This window comes from Dendrobates tinctorius, unplaced genomic scaffold (assembly GCF_039654945.1).
Source record: "Dendrobates tinctorius isolate UK_male_01 unplaced genomic scaffold, ASM3965494v1 ptg000351l, whole genome shotgun sequence".
Classification (NCBI taxonomy): Eukaryota; Metazoa; Chordata; class Amphibia; order Anura; family Dendrobatidae; genus Dendrobates; species Dendrobates tinctorius.
In genome coordinates this window covers 3,457,292-3,475,231 of record NW_027362017.1, presented here as the reverse complement: position 1 = coordinate 3,475,231, position 17,940 = coordinate 3,457,292, and the positions used below count along the sequence as shown (strand labels likewise).

At 42.6% G+C, this 17,940-nt stretch overlaps 1 protein-coding gene and 1 long non-coding RNA gene across 2 annotated transcripts; one reads left to right on the top strand and one right to left on the bottom strand.

Moving 5' to 3' along the window:
• Positions 1-9,428: 9,428 nt before the first annotated feature.
• LOC141075425 (uncharacterized) lies at positions 9,429-12,472 on the bottom strand. The gene is made up of 3 exons (XM_073562457.1): positions 10,969-12,472; positions 9,785-9,853; positions 9,429-9,566 (listed from the first exon to the last, which is right to left on the bottom strand). Exon 1 carries the CDS (start codon positions 12,376-12,378, stop codon positions 11,026-11,028), a length of 1,353 nt encoding a protein of 450 aa, XP_073418558.1. The 5' UTR covers positions 12,379-12,472; the 3' UTR covers positions 9,429-9,566; positions 9,785-9,853; positions 10,969-11,025.
• Positions 12,473-15,970: 3,498 nt separating this feature from the next.
• On the top strand, positions 15,971-16,836 carry LOC141075424 (uncharacterized). The gene is made up of 2 exons (XR_012227272.1): positions 15,971-16,480; positions 16,699-16,836. It is a non-coding gene; the product is annotated as an uncharacterized lncRNA (long non-coding RNA).
• The last annotated feature ends 1,104 nt before the right edge of the window (positions 16,837-17,940 follow it).

The following is a 17,940-nucleotide window of genomic DNA, read 5'->3' as shown; positions in this document are numbered from 1 at the left end:
GGTGGATGGCCACCGTCACAACAAGGCTGCGACGTCAGCAAGGAGGTGGAGGAGTCATGTTTTGGGCCGGAATCATGGGGAAACAGTTGGTAGGGCCCTTTAAGGTTCTTGAAGGTTTGAAAACGACCTCTGCAAAGTATATAGAGTTTCTGGCTGACAACTTTCTTCCATGGTATAAAAAGCAGAAACGTGCCTTCAGGAGCAAAATCATCCGCATGCATGACAATGCACCATCTCATGCTCCAAAGAATACCTCTGAGTCATTAGCTGCTATGGGCATAAAAGGAGATAAACTCATGGTGTAGCCACCATCTTCCCTGACCTCAACCCTATAGAGAACCTTTGGAGTATCATCAAGCAAAAGATCTATGAGGGTGGGAGGCAGTTCACATCAAAAGAGCAGCTCTGGGAGGCTATTCTGACTCCATGTAAAGAAATACAAGCAGAAGCTCTCCAAAAACTCCCAAGTTCATTGGATGCAAGAATTGTGAAGGTGATATCAAAGAAGGATTCCTATGTTAACATGTAATTTGGCCTGTTAGGATGTTTTGGAGTTAAATAGCTTTTTTGTTCAGTGAATGTGACCTCCTAATGCTGCAAATTCCACAAATGAACATTTTCAGTTCTTTAAAACATATCAAATGTTTAGAAATTCTACTGTGCCTAATAATTTGGAACAGTGCATTTTGAGTTTTTATTCATTTTGGAGATTATACTGTTATCATTGGGAGGTTTCTTCAATAAAATTCGATGTATACTTAACGGGTGATGACTTTTATTAGACTGACTGTCATTTGTACTGACTATTTAGGAAAATCAGAGAAAAATATCATTTGCATAATAATTTGGAACATGGTGTAGTATTCCCATAATACACAAATCGATTACAGCACCTCCCGGTCGACTCATAATATCAGGGATAAGTTCTTTAACTGAACCCTTGTCACAATATCTGGACTGGCTGCTTAAACTGCTTTTATTATCGATTCCATCATACATGAATGATTCAGGTGAGTTCCTATTATCTCTAAAAGGTTTTGATTGGCAACCAAGTTTGTCTTTGGCCTCTATAGATGTCGAGAACGTATATACTCGTATTCCTCAAAAATTAGGAATTGAAGCAGTCCAAAAATTTTTGATGAATACTGACAAAACCTCTGATTGGATATCGTTTATCTTGGAAGGTCTCTATTTTGTCTTGTCTCACAACACATTCAAATTCAAGAACCAGTGGTACTTACAAAGAACCGGTACCGCAATGGGGACCTCTGTTTCATGCGTTTATGCAAACCACTTTTTAGCGGTTTTTGAAGATAAATATATCACCAATATCAGCAATCCATTTTTGAAATATATACATTTGTTTTTGAGATATGTGGATGATATTTTTATTATATGGGATGGCCCCGAGCATGAATTTGACTGTTTTGTGAGCTATTTGAACGAGGTAAACATGGAAAACATGCATTTTACCTCTCATTTTGGACTTCATAGTCTAGAATTTTTAAATGTCAAAATCGACATTATTTTACATAGAACCAGAATTAAATGTCAACTTCTTATGCTACTGTCTACCGATGCGGAGAAGACATTCGTTAGAGTGAACAGGGTTTTTATGAATGAGACCCTTCAGAGACTAGGCCTAAAATCCAACATGTTACCATGGATATCAGCATTATACTCAAAGCCAATTGCCAATGTAAAAGTTAATGGGGTACTCTCCAAAGAGTTTGTTATACGCAATGGTACGCATCAGGGATGTCCATCATCTCCTCTGATCTTCATTCTTACCCTAGGACCATTTCTGAGGAAAATACGGTTTAATAAGAATATTGAGGGTCCTTGTGTTTGGGGTTCTCCATGTAAAATTACGGCCTATGCGGATGATCTGCTTTTTTTCATTAACAAATCTTTGCCTACTCTAATGGCGGAGTTCAGTACATATAACGACCTCTCTAATTTTAAAATCAATTTTGCCAAATTGGAAGCCCTGAACATCAATAATCCTCAGTCTATAGTGGCACCCTTAAAAGCAGCTTTTAGTTTTAAATGGGCCAAGTCAGTGATAAAGTGTCTAGGGATTTTACTACCAAGTGATATGAAATTGACTCATTCCCTTATTTTCCCTAAATTGCTCAAATCAGTACAAGAGAATTGTTCAAGAGGGATGAGAAATGCCTTTACATGATTAGGCAGAAATGCAATATTTAAAATGAACATTCTCCCTCGAATCCTGTATGTTATCCAGGCCATCCCAATTGCTGTCCCCTCGTTTTTCTTTAAAGATCTTGCCATGGCTCAGATGAAGTTTATCTGGTCCAGTAAGCCTCCCCATGTAGCAAGAAATACATTGCATCTTGCTAAGTCCTCTGGGGGTATTGCCTTGCCTGATTTCGATTATATTATATTGCTGCCAACCTTTCTAGAGTTTTGGACTGGTGCAGGAATGGAATTGAGAAGGCCTGGGTCGGGATTGAACAAAGTTTCACAAACATCCCTCTAACCACTATTCCCTGGTTGGACCTTTCTGTAGTTAATGTTCTTAAGACACACCCTAGTATTGGAGCTACCCTTGCTTGCTGCAGTAATCCTTCAGTATGGTCATTGATCATACCACAGGCCTCCTCCATGTACCCTATATTGGGCAATCCATTCTTCCCCTTGGGGATAGAGGACAAAGTATTCCATGCTTGGTTTTAATAACGGTTGTTTCAGAGTATCCCATTTTGGAATGGGAAATTAATGGCCATCAAAGGAATGCCTTCAAGGTCTTTCCGCCCCCTCCTCTTTGGGTTTTTGGACAGCCGGTCAGCTATCTCATTTCTTGCAATCTCTTCCATCTAGAGTCCACTACAAAAATATGTTCTTGGAAGAGCGCACGAAAACAGAACCCATGAGGCACACCTTGTCTTTCTCCTACTCCCTTCTGATCGATCCCATGGATCAACCCAAAACACATTTCCAAACTCAATGGGAGAATGATTTAGGCCAAATTCTGATGAAGGATCAGTGGAAATGTATATGTAACACACAAATCATCTGTTAGTTCCCGCTTCCACGAGGCTGGTTACAAACTATCGCAATGGTATAGAGTCCCAACTCGCCTACATGAGATATTCCCTGATGACAGTCCTAAGCTTCTTTCCAATTTCTGGGAAAAAGTTGAACTAGTGATAGGTAAAATCACAAATCTTATCACAGACCTAAATCCCGCTCTCGTTCTTCTTCATCACAGTGACATCCCTATATTAAATTCTATATTGAGACACTTAATTGCATCTGCTAGATTGTGCATTCCTTTGTTGTGGAAAAAAGACACCATCCCAACAATTTCCCCCTGGTTTGCTAAAATGAATGCGATAATGTTGATGGAGGAATTAACCTCGACAATAAGCAACTCATATGGAAAATTTTACAAATCATGGTATCATTGGATGTAAATTAAATCCTCCAATGAATATCGGGATCTCATTGGAGACAACTGATTCAGCAGTTTCGGTGACTCTGGATATAGTCCATTGTCCCCTTTTTCGGTACTTCCCCACCTCCCTCTTGTTTCTTCTTCTCTTTGCTCTACTGTCTCTCTTTTTCTTTCTTTTTCTCTCTCTTAATCTTATTTCTTTTTTACACGTCAATGTTATTATTAATGTGACTGTAAGTACGAATTTTGGTTATGTCTACTGTCTAATGCTATATGCATTGTGATATGTTTAATGGATTCACTCTTAACAAGACTGAAATTGTGATGGTTATGACACTTGTATTTGTATTTTGAAAATGTAATAAAAGTTTTAAATTTAAAACAAACAAACAAAACAAAAAACGACATTATTGAAGGGGATATCGTTGCAAAGGTCCATAGAAAGGAAAGTCACTAACTCCATGTTACACTTTAACAGCCCACATCCGTTGCACACGAAAATAAAAGTTTACCATACAGCCAGAAGATTAGATTACAGAAAATTAACAATAATGAAATCATTCTTCAAAAACAATTAGATGAATTGAAAACATGCTTCCTTAAAAGAGGATATCCTCCTTCTATATTGAATTCGGCTCATGAACGGGTGATGAACATATCTCAGGCTGACTTGTTAAACAGGACGTACAAAAGACGTAAAAAAGAATGAAATAATGAGGCCGGTGCAACAAGGAGATTTACTTTCAGTTTTTAACATAGACCCACTGATGGAATCGTACATGCAGCAATCAGAAAAAATTGGCACTTTTTACCGGCAGTGATAAAGACCTAGAAGAGATTAGTTCTGAGTGCCCACAGTTTGCAAGTAAAAGAACGCACAATCTACCTGACCTATTAGTGCATAACCATTTATTACCCACTGATAATAATTGGCTGAACAAAAATCTTCCTAAAGGGAATCATAAATGCGACAATTGTAATTATTGCCATTTACACTTGACTGATAACCCCTAACAATTGGGTCTATTCAACATCAGACTTTATATCCTGTAAAAACACATTTGGGGTACATGTATTATTTAGCCCCTGTCTATTCTTTTATATAGGGAAAACCATCAGACCTCTGACCACTAGATTCCGAGAACATTATCACTCTATAACAACAGGGAAAGGGTCACTAAGATTAATTCATCATATGCAAACAAAACATTACTCTAATCCAGAATTGTTGAGGTTTGCTGGTTTGGAAATAGTCAAATTCACACCACAGGGTGGTAACCATAATACAATCTTATTAAGAAAAGACGCTAGGCGGATTATTATCAAATGGAATGCACAAGGTGCGATAGGATTACATCATAGGTTGGATCTTTCTATCTTCTTGTAAGTTATTTTTATTATTTTCTATTTGATTATAATGTCTTCAGAAACTAGTAATCATGACATTATAGATTTTAATTCTTCCGTATATGTTTTTAAAATAATCATGTGTAGTCATTAACCCTTATAAAGGAAGTGACATCATCTGATTATACACCTGGACCCGTAGAAGCGTCTAGAACGCGAAACGGTCATCGTCCGTCCCCTTCCCCGCACTCCTCCTGCACCTGCTTGTCCCATGGACTTTGTCTAAAAACCTTTTATGGTTTAATAAAGGACTTCATTTTTCGCAGCTTATGGGTGAGTGCTGCATTTCATTCCTTCTTTTTTGTCATAGATTAACATTGGTCCGAATTCAATCTGATTTTTTATCGGATTGAAATCGTCCGATTTCATCGCAAGTGAGAATGAGCCCTTACACCGGTATCCCATTTATATTTTCATTATGTTTTGGCACTTGGACACAATAAAAACTATTTTATACATATTTTTTAATCGCTTCATTCTGACACATAACTTTTTCATTTTTGATGATGATGATGATGTTTTTAGAGGGACCATTTTTAATTACCTTCCTCTTTTTGATCGCACTTTTTGTTTGGCGATATGATTATCATAGTTCTTTTACTTGATTTTAATGTATTATTTCCAGGACGTCCACCTGACAGCACCATGGAGGACGTCCTCCACCATGGAGGGACAGGAAAGCACACGAGAGGTTAAAAGGTCATGTCCCACCCCCTCTCCCTCAGTGTCTTTCCTGTCCCTGCACGGAGGGACACACGAGAACTTACCGGAGGGGCTCAGGGGATCGTGCGGCCAGTCCAAGCCTTCCCCTGTCAAGAGGTCCCGGGGCCGAAACTCTCTGATGGGGAGTCCCTCTGCTCCAAAGGCCAGGAGCAGGACGACGCTCCTGGAGGGAGCCGTTCCTCCCTATGGGAGGCTCTCGGCTCCAGGACTCACCGCCATAGCAGGCGAGGGTCGGCTCCCCGCAGGCGGCTGGCCGAGCAGGCATCGGCAGAGGGATGGCGCAGTCGGCGCTGGGCTCCACAGTGCCATGTCAGGCGGAGGTCAGGCCCCCGCAGGCGGCGGGCTGAGCGCCCGCAGGATGGCTCCAACGGGGGCGAGGTCAGCGCCGGGAGACGGCTCCAACAGACCCCCATAGCAGGCGGGGGGCGGTTCCCTGCAAGCGGCTGGCTGAGCGGGCACCGGGGTAGAAGCAGAGTGCGGTCGCGCGCATGAGCAGCCGGGAGGAAGTGGAGGAGGCGGCCTATCGCGAGAAGCCGCACGTCACATCCGGTGACGTCACACGCCGGCTTTGAATCCCGGGCGTGCGCTCCAGAGGTCCACAGCACTCTGCAGAATCATGCAGGATGGAAGGCAACGCTCCAGCAGGTGGAGGGGTAAGTGCGCATAGCGCAGATCACCTTCCCCCACCCATCCTCACAGCCCAGATCTAGAGTAGGCGCCCCTTCTGTATTTTTAGGAGAAGGGAACCCCGGCAGAATCCCCCTCGGGGGTGAAGGACCCGGCAAAAGTCACCTCCAAATCGGTCCGATGCAGGGTAAGCTGCCAGACACCTATAACAAGACCTTATGCGGACCCTGTACCTCAAGGGTCATAGGCGAGGAACAGCCATCCCTTCTTGCCGAAATGAGATCCCAAATAAGGGAGGAAGTTCAGGCCGCTACAGCCAGCCTCACACGGCGTCATTCCCCCAGCCCAGGGCCGAGTCGCAAGCGTCCAAGGTGGGAAGCAGACCCAGTGTCGGAAGCAAGCCCTAGCGAGGAGTCCGACTTCCGGGATTCAGATCAGGAGGAAGAAGGCGAGATCCTGTGGGATAGACAGGATCAGAGCAGGAAGTACCTGTTCAGACTGGAGGACACGGACGAGTTGATCCAGGCAGTCAGAAATACTATGCAAATAGAGGAAGTCCCTAAACCACAGTCCAGACAGGACTTAATGTTTGGAGGACTAGTGGCCCGGAAACAGGTAGTGTTCCCCGTAAGTGAACACATCAAAACAATGGTCCAGGAGGAGTGGAAAGAGGCAGAGCATCGGTTCATACTCTCCCGAGACTTTAAGAATAGACTGCCTTTTGATCCCGAGGAAACACGGGCATGGGAGGAAGTCCCTAAAATAGATGTCCCAGTCGCCAAGGTTACCAAAAAGACGGCCATCCCATTCGAGGACTCATCAGGTCTCCGAGACCCAATGGATAGGAAGGCGGACGTCTTGTTAAAGAGAACATGGGAGACGTCAGCGGCTCTTATTAGGGCCAACATAGCAGCCACCCTGGTGGCCAGGTCTATGTTCTTGTGGATGGGGCAGTTGGAGGAATACCTAACCAACAAGACCCCTAGATCAGAGATCCTAGCATCACTTCCTCTCATGAAAACAGCCACGGCGTTCCTGTCGGATACGTCGGCTGAATCAGTAAGGTTCGCAGCCAGAAACAGCTCCCTCTCTAATGCGGCCCGGAGAGCAGTCTGGCTTAAATCCTGGTCGCGGGATAACGCTTCTAAAACAAAGCTATGCGCCATCCCCTTCTCGGGCCTGAGGGTATTTGGTCCAGCCCTAGATAACATTCTAGAGCTAGTGTCCGATAAAAATAAAGGATTCCTGGAGGAAAAACCCAGGCGGCCCCAGTCCTTTCGGAGAGGCTCCTTCTCCAGGAGACAGACTGACTTCAGGGGTCGGGCAAGGTCCAATAGAAGCTCCTATAAGGGCTCCTTCAGCCAAGGTGGGAGGAACGGGGGTCCATCATTCACATCAACATCTAGATCGAGGAGGCAATGACGCCATAGGTATTGGGGGGAGACTCCGCCACTTCGCAGCAAACTGGTCCCGAGTCACCCACAATCGGTGGGTCCTCAGAACCATCGCGGAAGGCTACAGTATAGAGCTTTATTAACCTCCCCCCGACAGATATATTGCCCCCACTGTCGTCCTGGAGGACTCCGCAATGTGGACGGATCTACAGGACATGGTAAACTCAAAGGTCATAATACCAGATCCCCCGACGGAAAGAGGAAGAGGGCACTACTCTTCCCTGTTTTCGATCACAAAACCATCTGGCGAAGCCCGTACCATCATAAACTTGAAACCACTAAATGCCTGGGTCAGGTACAAGAGATTCCGGATGGAATCGATCCGATCCGCAATCCTCCTAATAGACAAGGACGCCGTCATGTGCACCCTAGACCTAAAAAAGGCATACTACCAGGTTCCTATCCATCCCTCATCCCAGAGCCTACTAAGGTTCGCGGTCAGTTTACCAGCCCGGACCTGCCACTTCCAGTTCCAGTGTCTTCCATTCGGGTTGGCCTCAGCTCCCAGAATCTTTACAAAACTGGTGGTAGAGGTGGTGGCCTACCTGAGAGATCAGGGTACTGTGATCATTCCATACCTGGACGACTTCCTACTGGTGGCAAGATCCAAAGAAGCGCTCATTCGAGACCGGATCCGAGCAACTACCGTATTGGAGTTCCTTGGCTGGGTGATCAATTGGGAGAAGTCGGACCTCAGGCCAGACACCAGAAAAGTATTCCTCGGAGTCCTTCTAGACTCAGCCGACAGAATATCCTGGCTACCCGAGCAGAAGCAGAGGACTATTCAGGCCAGAACCAGAGACCTGTTGAGGCATCAATTTTCCATAAGAGAGGCAATGGAGGTCTTTGGCCTCATGACAGCCTGCATCCAGTGTGTCCGATGGGCCCAATTCACTCGAGATTATTACAGAGAGAGATCCTCGCAAAGTGGGACAGAAGTCAGGCATCACTAGACAAACCCCTAAGGCTGCCAGAACGAGTGAAGGAGTCCCTTCGGTGGTGGACACAGTCCAGAAACCTTCAGGTGGGAGTACAATGGACAACCTCTCCATATGTGGTAGTCACCACAGACGCCAGTGCATGGGGATGGGGAGCCCACATAGAAGGGAAGATCTTCCAAGGGAAATGGCCAGTAGGCATCAAGACCAGATCCTCCAATTTCAGAGAGCTCTTCGCGGTCTGGGAAGCGTTGCGGAGAAACCAGTTGGTACTAAAGAATCATCACGTCCGCATATTATCCGACAATATAACGGCAGTGGCATTCCTGAAGCACCAGGGAGGGACCAGACATCAACCACTACATGCCCTAGCGGAAAAAATATTCCCTTGGGCGGAACAAACAGTCCAATCTGTGACCGCAGTACAGCTAGAATGTTCTCAGAACGAAGTAGCCAACTACTTGAGCAGACAACGGATCCACCCGACAGAGTGGGAACTGAACGTAGAAATCTTCGACCATCTTTGTCAGCGTTGGGGGACCCCCAGTATAGATCTTTTTGCAAGCCGAAAGAACTCGAAGGTCCCCAGATTCTACTCCCTGAATCCAGCGGACCACCCAGAAGGCGTAGACGCCCTGAGCCAGACTTGGGGAGAATCCCTCTCATGCGTTCCCACCACTGGCTCTCATACCAGCAGTGCTCAGGAAGATACGCGAGGACCACGCGAGAGTGATGTTGATCATTCCATACTTAACCAGGAGGTTAGCGTGCACTCAAGTCCAATAGCGAGGTGCAGGTGTAACAGACCTGTAGGTCCTATTACCAATAATAATATAATTCACCGCACACTCAGAGGGGTTTCTTTATGCAAATAAGTGCTTATTTTTATTATATACAAAACATGTGGGAGCCAAACAAGTATATATAGCACGAAGTAGAAGCGATATAATTTAATACGACGTTTCGGCTCAATCCGAGCCTTTATCACTTTTATCGCTGTAAATAAAGAGAAATACATCAGAAAATGAGAAAATAAACACAAGAGAATTACAACACCATACAAAAAAACAAAAATAATCCCAATAAACAACAATAGTAAAACAATATATACAGAGCATATACAAATATACAATATGGTACATGTAGAACACTCAAGTAAAAAAGGTTCAGTGAACCAACTCCATCTTAGGTACAATAGGAGAAAAGGTGATTACCTGAATTGAAATTCGGATCTTTGAATAAGGAAGAACAGAACTCCCAAGAGAATAGCCCAAGAAAGATGGCTGAAAGGAATTGTCAAAATCGTAGTTTAGTAGATTCACATGTGTAGACACCATGATGTCTCTATAAGGTCATAAAGCAGGCCATCTACACAAGGGGAATACAATGTTTTGCTGTTATATAAAGGTGGATGTGTTCCTTATGACAGATAATATAGTGTTCAGGATGTCCGTAATACCGCAATATACTGTGCACGGAGCAGGCATAGTTGTATGTAGTTTTTAAATGGTATATATATGCTATACGATATGACTGTTGGTTACATAGGTGTCCCTAGATAGTATCATATATCTCAGTGTACTTTGCATGAAAAGGTTGCTGTAACTAAATAGTATGTGCTGGTGTGCACACTCTCAGATGATAGTCAATTAAAAAAGCGTCCCTGAAAAGTGCCACTAAAGATGGCCATGTATACAGTACCTGGTGCAGTGGTGCTAGATAGCGGCGCTCCCACGCCTAGCTGCAGTGGCGTCATGCTAATACAATCAGGGTGAAGTGGTATTTAAATAGGGACCGGGTGGTAGCGTCAGACCGGAAGTGAACCTATGAACCGGAAGTGACGTCGCGCTGTCCCAATAGGAGCACTGCGCATGTCTAAGGACTATACTATTAAGCTGTACACATACAGCGGTTGCCCTGGTGATAGGGAAAATAGCGATTTTTTCATCCTATCAGAAGGAAAGCGGTATAATGTTGTCATGATGTATGGATTACATAGGATACAGACTATGTAAATGTACTATTGATCAAGAACAGATAATTAGTAAAAATTGCATAATTATGGTTAGGACATCTAGACAAATAGTGAATCCTAAAAAAGAAAAAGAAAACCGTAGAAAAATAGGGAAAACAAATAAAAATAAAAATAATAGTAAAAAAGTAAAAAAATGTAAAGTAAAAATAAAAATAAAAATAAAAAGAGGTAGATGGAAAATAATGAAAATCAGCAAAACATTGTTAACTCATGTACAATACCTTATGTATGGACATGTAGACATAAGTGTATCAATATATATATATATATACACAAAAAAATTACATATATATACATATATACACATACACAGGGGCAAACATCTCAATCTAAGACAGAGTCCAGTGGGCGGAGCAAACTCACCTAGGGTTAAAGTGTACTAACGAGTCTGCAAAAATAACAGAAAAAGGTTGTTAGTCATTATATAAGCCAGTCTATTTCTCTATTCAGCCCTCTAGGGGTCAGAGTATCAAGCTTATATATCCAGTATGTTTCCCTCTCTCTTAATAATTTGATATGGTCACCACCCCTCCTCGGACGGGGTACATGCTCAATTACCTGGTATTTCAACTGTGCAACTGAGTGTCGGTATTTAGTAAAGTGCTCAGGCAGGGGTAACCAGTTTTTTTGACATCTAATCGTTGACTTATGGCTGGCAATACGGTCTTTGACGTGTTGGGTTGTTTCCCCTACATAGAGGAGGCCACATGGGCATTTCACCAAATAAACCACGAAGTTTGAATCGCACGTATAATAGCCACGTATCGGAAAAGACTTGCCTGTCCTAGGGTGAGTGATATTGTCTGACCTGATCACATTCGAACAGGCTGCACAGTTGAGGCAGGGAAATGTGCCACAACGGCGAGGGGCGAGTAACCTCTGGGTAGTAGTAGAAACTTTACTGCCTATGTCAGCCCTTACCACCTTGTCACGGACATTGGTGGGACGTTTAGTACAGATCAATACAGGGGCCTCAAAAGAACCGATGTCCGGGTAAGCTTTATAAAGGAGAGGCCAGTGTTTCTTAATAATAGAGTAAACTTTAGGCATCAGCGGATGAAAAGTGTGAACAAAGGGGATCCTTTCTCTAGGATATCTTGTAGGTGGAGGGGAAGGGGGTGTTAGTACCCGTTGTTTTTCGATCTCCAGCAATTTGGATGGATACCGTCTGTCCCTAAATTTCCTAGCCATTGTGTCGAGCCTCTCATTGCGGACATCCTGATCCGATACAATACGTGCTACCCTGTTGAACTGTGAACGTGGTAGACTGTTCTTAGTGGCTCTTGGGTGACAACTCGAGTAATGTAAAAGACTGTTACTATCGGTAGGTTTACAATATAGGTCCGTTGAGAGAGTACCCTCACTATCCTGTAAAACTCTCGTGTCCAAAAAAGGAACTGATTCCATACTGAAATGTAGCGTGAATTGTAGTTCTGGATAAATGGAGTTGAGATACAGATGGAAATCCTGTAAGGATGATATCGTACCTGTCCAGACAAAGAAGATATCATCGATATAGCGATGATATTCTATAGCATATTGTGAAAAAAGATTATTGGAGAAAACATGATTAATCTCGAACAGGTTCATGTAGGCATTAGCGTAAGCCGGCGCTATGTTCGCGCCCATTGCAGTCCCGCACCTCTGTACATAGTAGGTGTCCTCATATAGAAAGTAGTTTTCATGCAATACTAGTTTAAGTAGGGCTATACAGAATTCCATGGAGTCTGTGGACAGGTCTGAAGAATTAAGCAAGAATCTTGCGGCTTCCATTCCTTTATCGTGGGTGATCGATGTGTATAGGCTATTGACATCTAGGGTGGTAAGGATACTGCCTGGTGGTACATTACCCAATTTTTGAATGACTTCCAAGAAATGCCCTGTGTCCAAGAGGAAAGACCTTGTCTGTTTGACTAGAGATGTGAATATTTTCTCAAGGAAAATGGATAATGGAGATAGAACTGAATCCGTAGAAGCTACAATCAGTCTGCCTGGTGGATTTTGTAAGGACTTATGTATCTTGGGTAGAATATAAAAAACCGGTGTAATCGGATGAGGGTTAATCAGAAAATTGGCAGTTTTTTGGTCAATTGTATGACTGTCCAGATAAGTTTTGGTCAGTTCCTTGATTTTGTGAGTAATGGTGGAAACCGGATCCCTAGGGATAATCCTATAGGTATTAGTGTCAGATAACTGCCTATTCACTTCCTTATTATAATCAGTGTAGTTCATAACCACTAAAGCACCGCCTTTATCAGCCGGTTTGATTACGATGTTCTTGTTATTGTGAATAGAATTGAGAGCTTGTTTTTCAGTAAGTGACAGATTAGAGTGAGTTTTGAAGAGACCGAGTTGTGCCTGATGAGAGAGTAGTTTGACCTCACGGTCCACCAGCGAAATGAATGTCTCCGCCGCATGGTATGTGCTAGGAGGACAGAATTTACTCGGGTTGCGAAGACCAAGTGCAGAAATAGACAATTTAGGAACCTGAATATCGCAAGATAATGTTGTCCCCTCACCCATAGGGTTAGGAGACAAGCCAAAATGGGTCTTAAGTCTAATAGTTCGATAAAATCGCTTGAGGTCTTTTTCGAGTTGGAACGAGTTCCACATGGGAGTGGGACAAAAAGAAAGTCCCTTCTGTAGCTCGGAGAGTTCTGACGGGGAGAGGAGATAGTCTGAAATGTTGATCACCAGTTCCGATGCTATATCTGTTGTCTCACCTGTGAGCGGGTTGCCATCCTTTCTCCTGCCTCGCCTGGTGGGTCTGTGGTACGCTGGTTCCCCCTGCGGCTTCTTCCTAAAAAACGTTGTCTGCCAGAGTTTGTGGAGGAGTCGCTTCCGGAACTGAAGGACCCATTTCTTCGTTGGTAATAAGGTCTGCGCCAGGGACCCGTAGTAGCGGATGTATCGTTCCATTTGTATACTCTGTTCATAGAATAGTCGTCTGAATCACGCTGAAATTTCTGCCTCTTACGTTCCTGTAGAGACTTTAGATGTTCGGACAGGGCTTTCTCGGTTTTGGTTTTGAGAGATGTCCACTCCGTTGAGGAGATAGAGGTGGAGAGTTGCGCTTCAATGGCCTGTATATTTTGTTTAGTTTCCACTATGGCCCTCTGCAGATATTCCACCGTCAATATAATAATGTCTAATGAACATTTATTAAGTATCTTTTTATACTTTTCACAATACTCTGAATTGTCAGAGAAGAGAGTAGGGCGGAGATTACTCCTAAGCCCCCTTGGAATCTTATTCTGTCTGTGGTACTCTGCCAGTGTAGTACAATGTAAATCATACGAGATCAATCTACGTTTTGCTTTTTCATACTCACGGGTCCTAAGCTCTTGGACTGGAGTTCTCAAAAACTCGTTGGAGCTAGTAACTTGAGCCAAAATATTGGTGCTCGTAGCCAAATCATATGCAAATGTGTCCGTAGACATATGGAGATAGGGGAGTGACTGGTGCAAACGCCAATATAGCAAACGTAACCAGGAGGTTAGCGTGCACTCAAGTCCAATAGCGAGGTGCAGGTGTAACAGACCTGTAGGTCCTATTACCAATAATAATATAATTCACCGCACACTCAGAGGGGTTTCTTTATGCAAATAAGTGCTTATTTTTATTATATACAAAACATGTGGGAGCCAAACAAGTATATATAGCACGAAGTAGGAGCGATATAATTTAATACGACGTTTCGGCTCAATCCGAGCCTTTATCACTTTTATCGCTGTAAATAAAGAGAAATACATCAGAAAATGAGAAAATAAACACAAGAGAATTACAACACCATACAAAAAAACAAAAATAATCCCAATAAACAACAATAGTAAAACAATATATACAGAGCATATACAAATATACAATATGGTACATGTAGAACACTCAAGTAAAAAAGGTTCAGTGAACCAACTCCATCTTAGGTACAATAGGAGAAAAGGTGATTACCTGAATTGAAATTCGGATCTTTGAATAAGGAAGAACAGAACTCCCAAGAGAATAGCCCAAGAAAGATGGCTGAAAGGAATTGTCAAAATCGTAGTTTAGTAGATTCACATGTGTAGACACCATGATGTCTCTATAAGGTCATAAAGCAGGCCATCTACACAAGGGGAATACAATGTTTTGCTGTTATATAAAGGTGGATGTGTTCCTTATGACAGATAATATAGTGTTCAGGATGTCCGTAATACCGCAATATACTGTGCACGGAGCAGGCATAGTTGTATGTAGTTTTTAAATGGTATATATATGCTATACGATATGACTGTTGGTTACATAGGTGTCCCTAGATAGTATCATATATCTCAGTGTACTTTGCATGAAAAGGTTGCTGTAACTAAATAGTATGTGCTGGTGTGCACACTCTCAGATGATAGTCAATTAAAAAAGCGTCCCTGAAAAGTGCCACTAAAGATGGCCATGTATACAGTACCTGGTGCAGTGGTGCTAGATAGCGGCGCTCCCACGCCTAGCTGCAGTGGCGTCATGCTAATACAATCAGGGTGAAGTGGTATTTAAATAGGGACCGGGTGGTAGCGTCAGACCGGAAGTGAACCTCTGAACCGGAAGTGACGTCGCGCTGTCCCAATAGGAGCACTGCGCATGTCTAAGGACTATACTATTAAGCTGTACACATACAGCGGTTGCCCTGGTGATAGGGAAAATAGCGATTTTTTCATCCTATCAGAAGGAAAGCGGTATAATGTTGTCATGATGTATGGATTACATAGGATACAGACTAGGTAAATGTACTATTGATCAAGAACAGATAATTAGTAAAAATTGCATAATTATGGTTAGGACATCTAGACAAATAGTGAATCCTAAAAAAGAAAAAGAAAACCGTAGAAAAATAGGGAAAACAAATAAAAATAAAAATAATAGTAAAAAAGTAAAAAAATGTAAAGTAAAAATAAAAATAAAAATAAAAAGAGGTAGATGGAAAATAATGAAAATCAGCAAAACATTGTTAACTCATGTACAATACCTTATGTATGGACATGTAGACATAAGTGTATCAATATATATATATATATATACACAAAATATCTGTTCTTGATCAATAGTACATTTACCTAGTCTGTATCCTATGTAATCCATACATCATGACAACATTATACCGCTTTCCTTCTGATAGGATGAAAAAATCGCTATTTTCCCTATCACCAGGGCAACCGCTGTATGTGTACAGCTTAATAGTATAGTCCTTAGACATGCGCAGTGCTCCTATTGGGACAGCGCGACGTCACTTCCGGTTCAGAGGTTCACTTCCGGTCTGACGCTACCACCCGGTCCCTATTTAAATACCACTTCACCCTGATTGTATTAGCATGACGCCACTGCAGCTAGGCGTGGGAGCGCCGCTATCTAGCACCACTGCACCAGGTACTGTATACATGGCCATCTTTAGTGGCACTTTTCAGGGACGCTTTTTTAATTGACTATCATCTGAGAGTGTGCACACCAGCACATACTATTTAGTTACAGCAACCTTTTCATGCAAAGTACACTGAGATATATGATACTATCTAGGGACACCTATGTAACCAACAGTCATATCGTATAGCATATATATACCATTTAAAAACTACATACAACTATGCCTGCTCCGTGCACAGTATATTGCGGTATTACGGACATCCTGAACACTATATTATCTGTCATAAGGAACACATCCACCTTTATATAACAGCAAAACATTGTATTCCCCTTGTGTAGATGGCCTGCTTTATGACCTTATAGAGACATCATGGTGTCTACACATGTGAATCTACTAAACTACGATTTTGACAATTCCTTTCAGCCATCTTTCTTGGGCTATTCTCTTGGGAGTTCTGTTCTTCCTTATTCAAAGATCCGAATTTCAATTCAGGTAATCACCTTTTCTCCTATTGTACCTAAGATGGAGTTGGTTCACTGAACCTTTTTTACTTGAGTGTTCTACATGTACCATATTGTATATTTGTATATGCTCTGTATATATTGTTTTACTATTGTTGTTTATTGGGATTATTTTTGTTTTTTTGTATGGTGTTGTAATTCTCTTGTGTTTATTTTCTCATTTTCTGATGTATTTCTCTTTATTTACAGCGATAAAAGTGATAAAGGCTCGGATTGAGCCGAAACGTCGTATTAAATTATATCGCTTCTACTTCGTGCTATATATACTTGTTTGGCTCCCACATGTTTTGTATATAATAAAAATAAGCACTTATTTGCATAAAGAAACCCCTCTGAGTGTGCGGTGAATTATATTATTATTGGTAATAGGACCTACAGGTCTGTTACACCTGCACCTCGCTATTGGACTTGAGTGCACGCTAACCTCCTGGTTACGTTTGCTATATTGGCGTTTGCACCAGTCACTCCCCTATCTCCATATGTCTACGGACACATTTGCATATGATTTGGCTACGAGCACCAATATTTTGGCTCAAGTTACTAGCTCCAACGAGTTTTTGAGAACTCCAGTCCAAGAGCTTAGGACCCGTGACTATGAAAAAGCAAAACGTAGATTGATCTCGTATGATTTACATTGTACTACACTGGCAGAGTACCACAGACAGAATAAGATTCCAAGGGGGCTTAGGAGTAATCTCCGCCCTACTCTCTTCTCTGACAATTCAGAGTATTGTGAAAAGTATAAAAAGATACTTAATAAATGTTCATTAGACATTATTATATTGAAGGTGGAATATCTGCAGAGGGCCATAGTGGAAACTAAACAAAATATACAGGCCATTGAAGCGCAACTCTCCACCTCTATCTCCTCAACGGAGTGGACATCTCTCAAAACCAAAACCGAGAAAGCCCTGTCCGAACATCTAAAGTCTCTACAGGAACGTAAGAGGCAGAAATTTCAGCGTGATTCAGACGACTATTCTATGAACAGAGTATACAAATGGAACGATACATCCGCTACTACGGGTCCCTGGCGCAGACCTTATTACCAACGAAGAAATGGGTCCTTCAGTTCCGGAAGCGACTCCTCCACAAACTCTGGCAGACAACGTTTTTTAGGAAGAAGCCGCAGGGGGAACCAGCGTACCACAGACCCACCAGGCGAGGCAGGAGAAAGGATGGCAACCCGCTCACAGGTGAGACAACAGATATAGCATCGGAACTGGTGATCAACATTTCAGACTATCTCCTCTCCCCGTCAGAACTCTCCGTGCTACAGAAGGGACTTTCTTTTTGTCCCACTCCCATGTGGAACTCGTTCCAACTCGAAAAAGACCTCAAGCGATTTTATCGAACTATTAGACTTAAGACCCATTTTGGCTTGTCTCCTAACCCTATGGGTGAGGGGACAACATTATCTTGCGATATTCA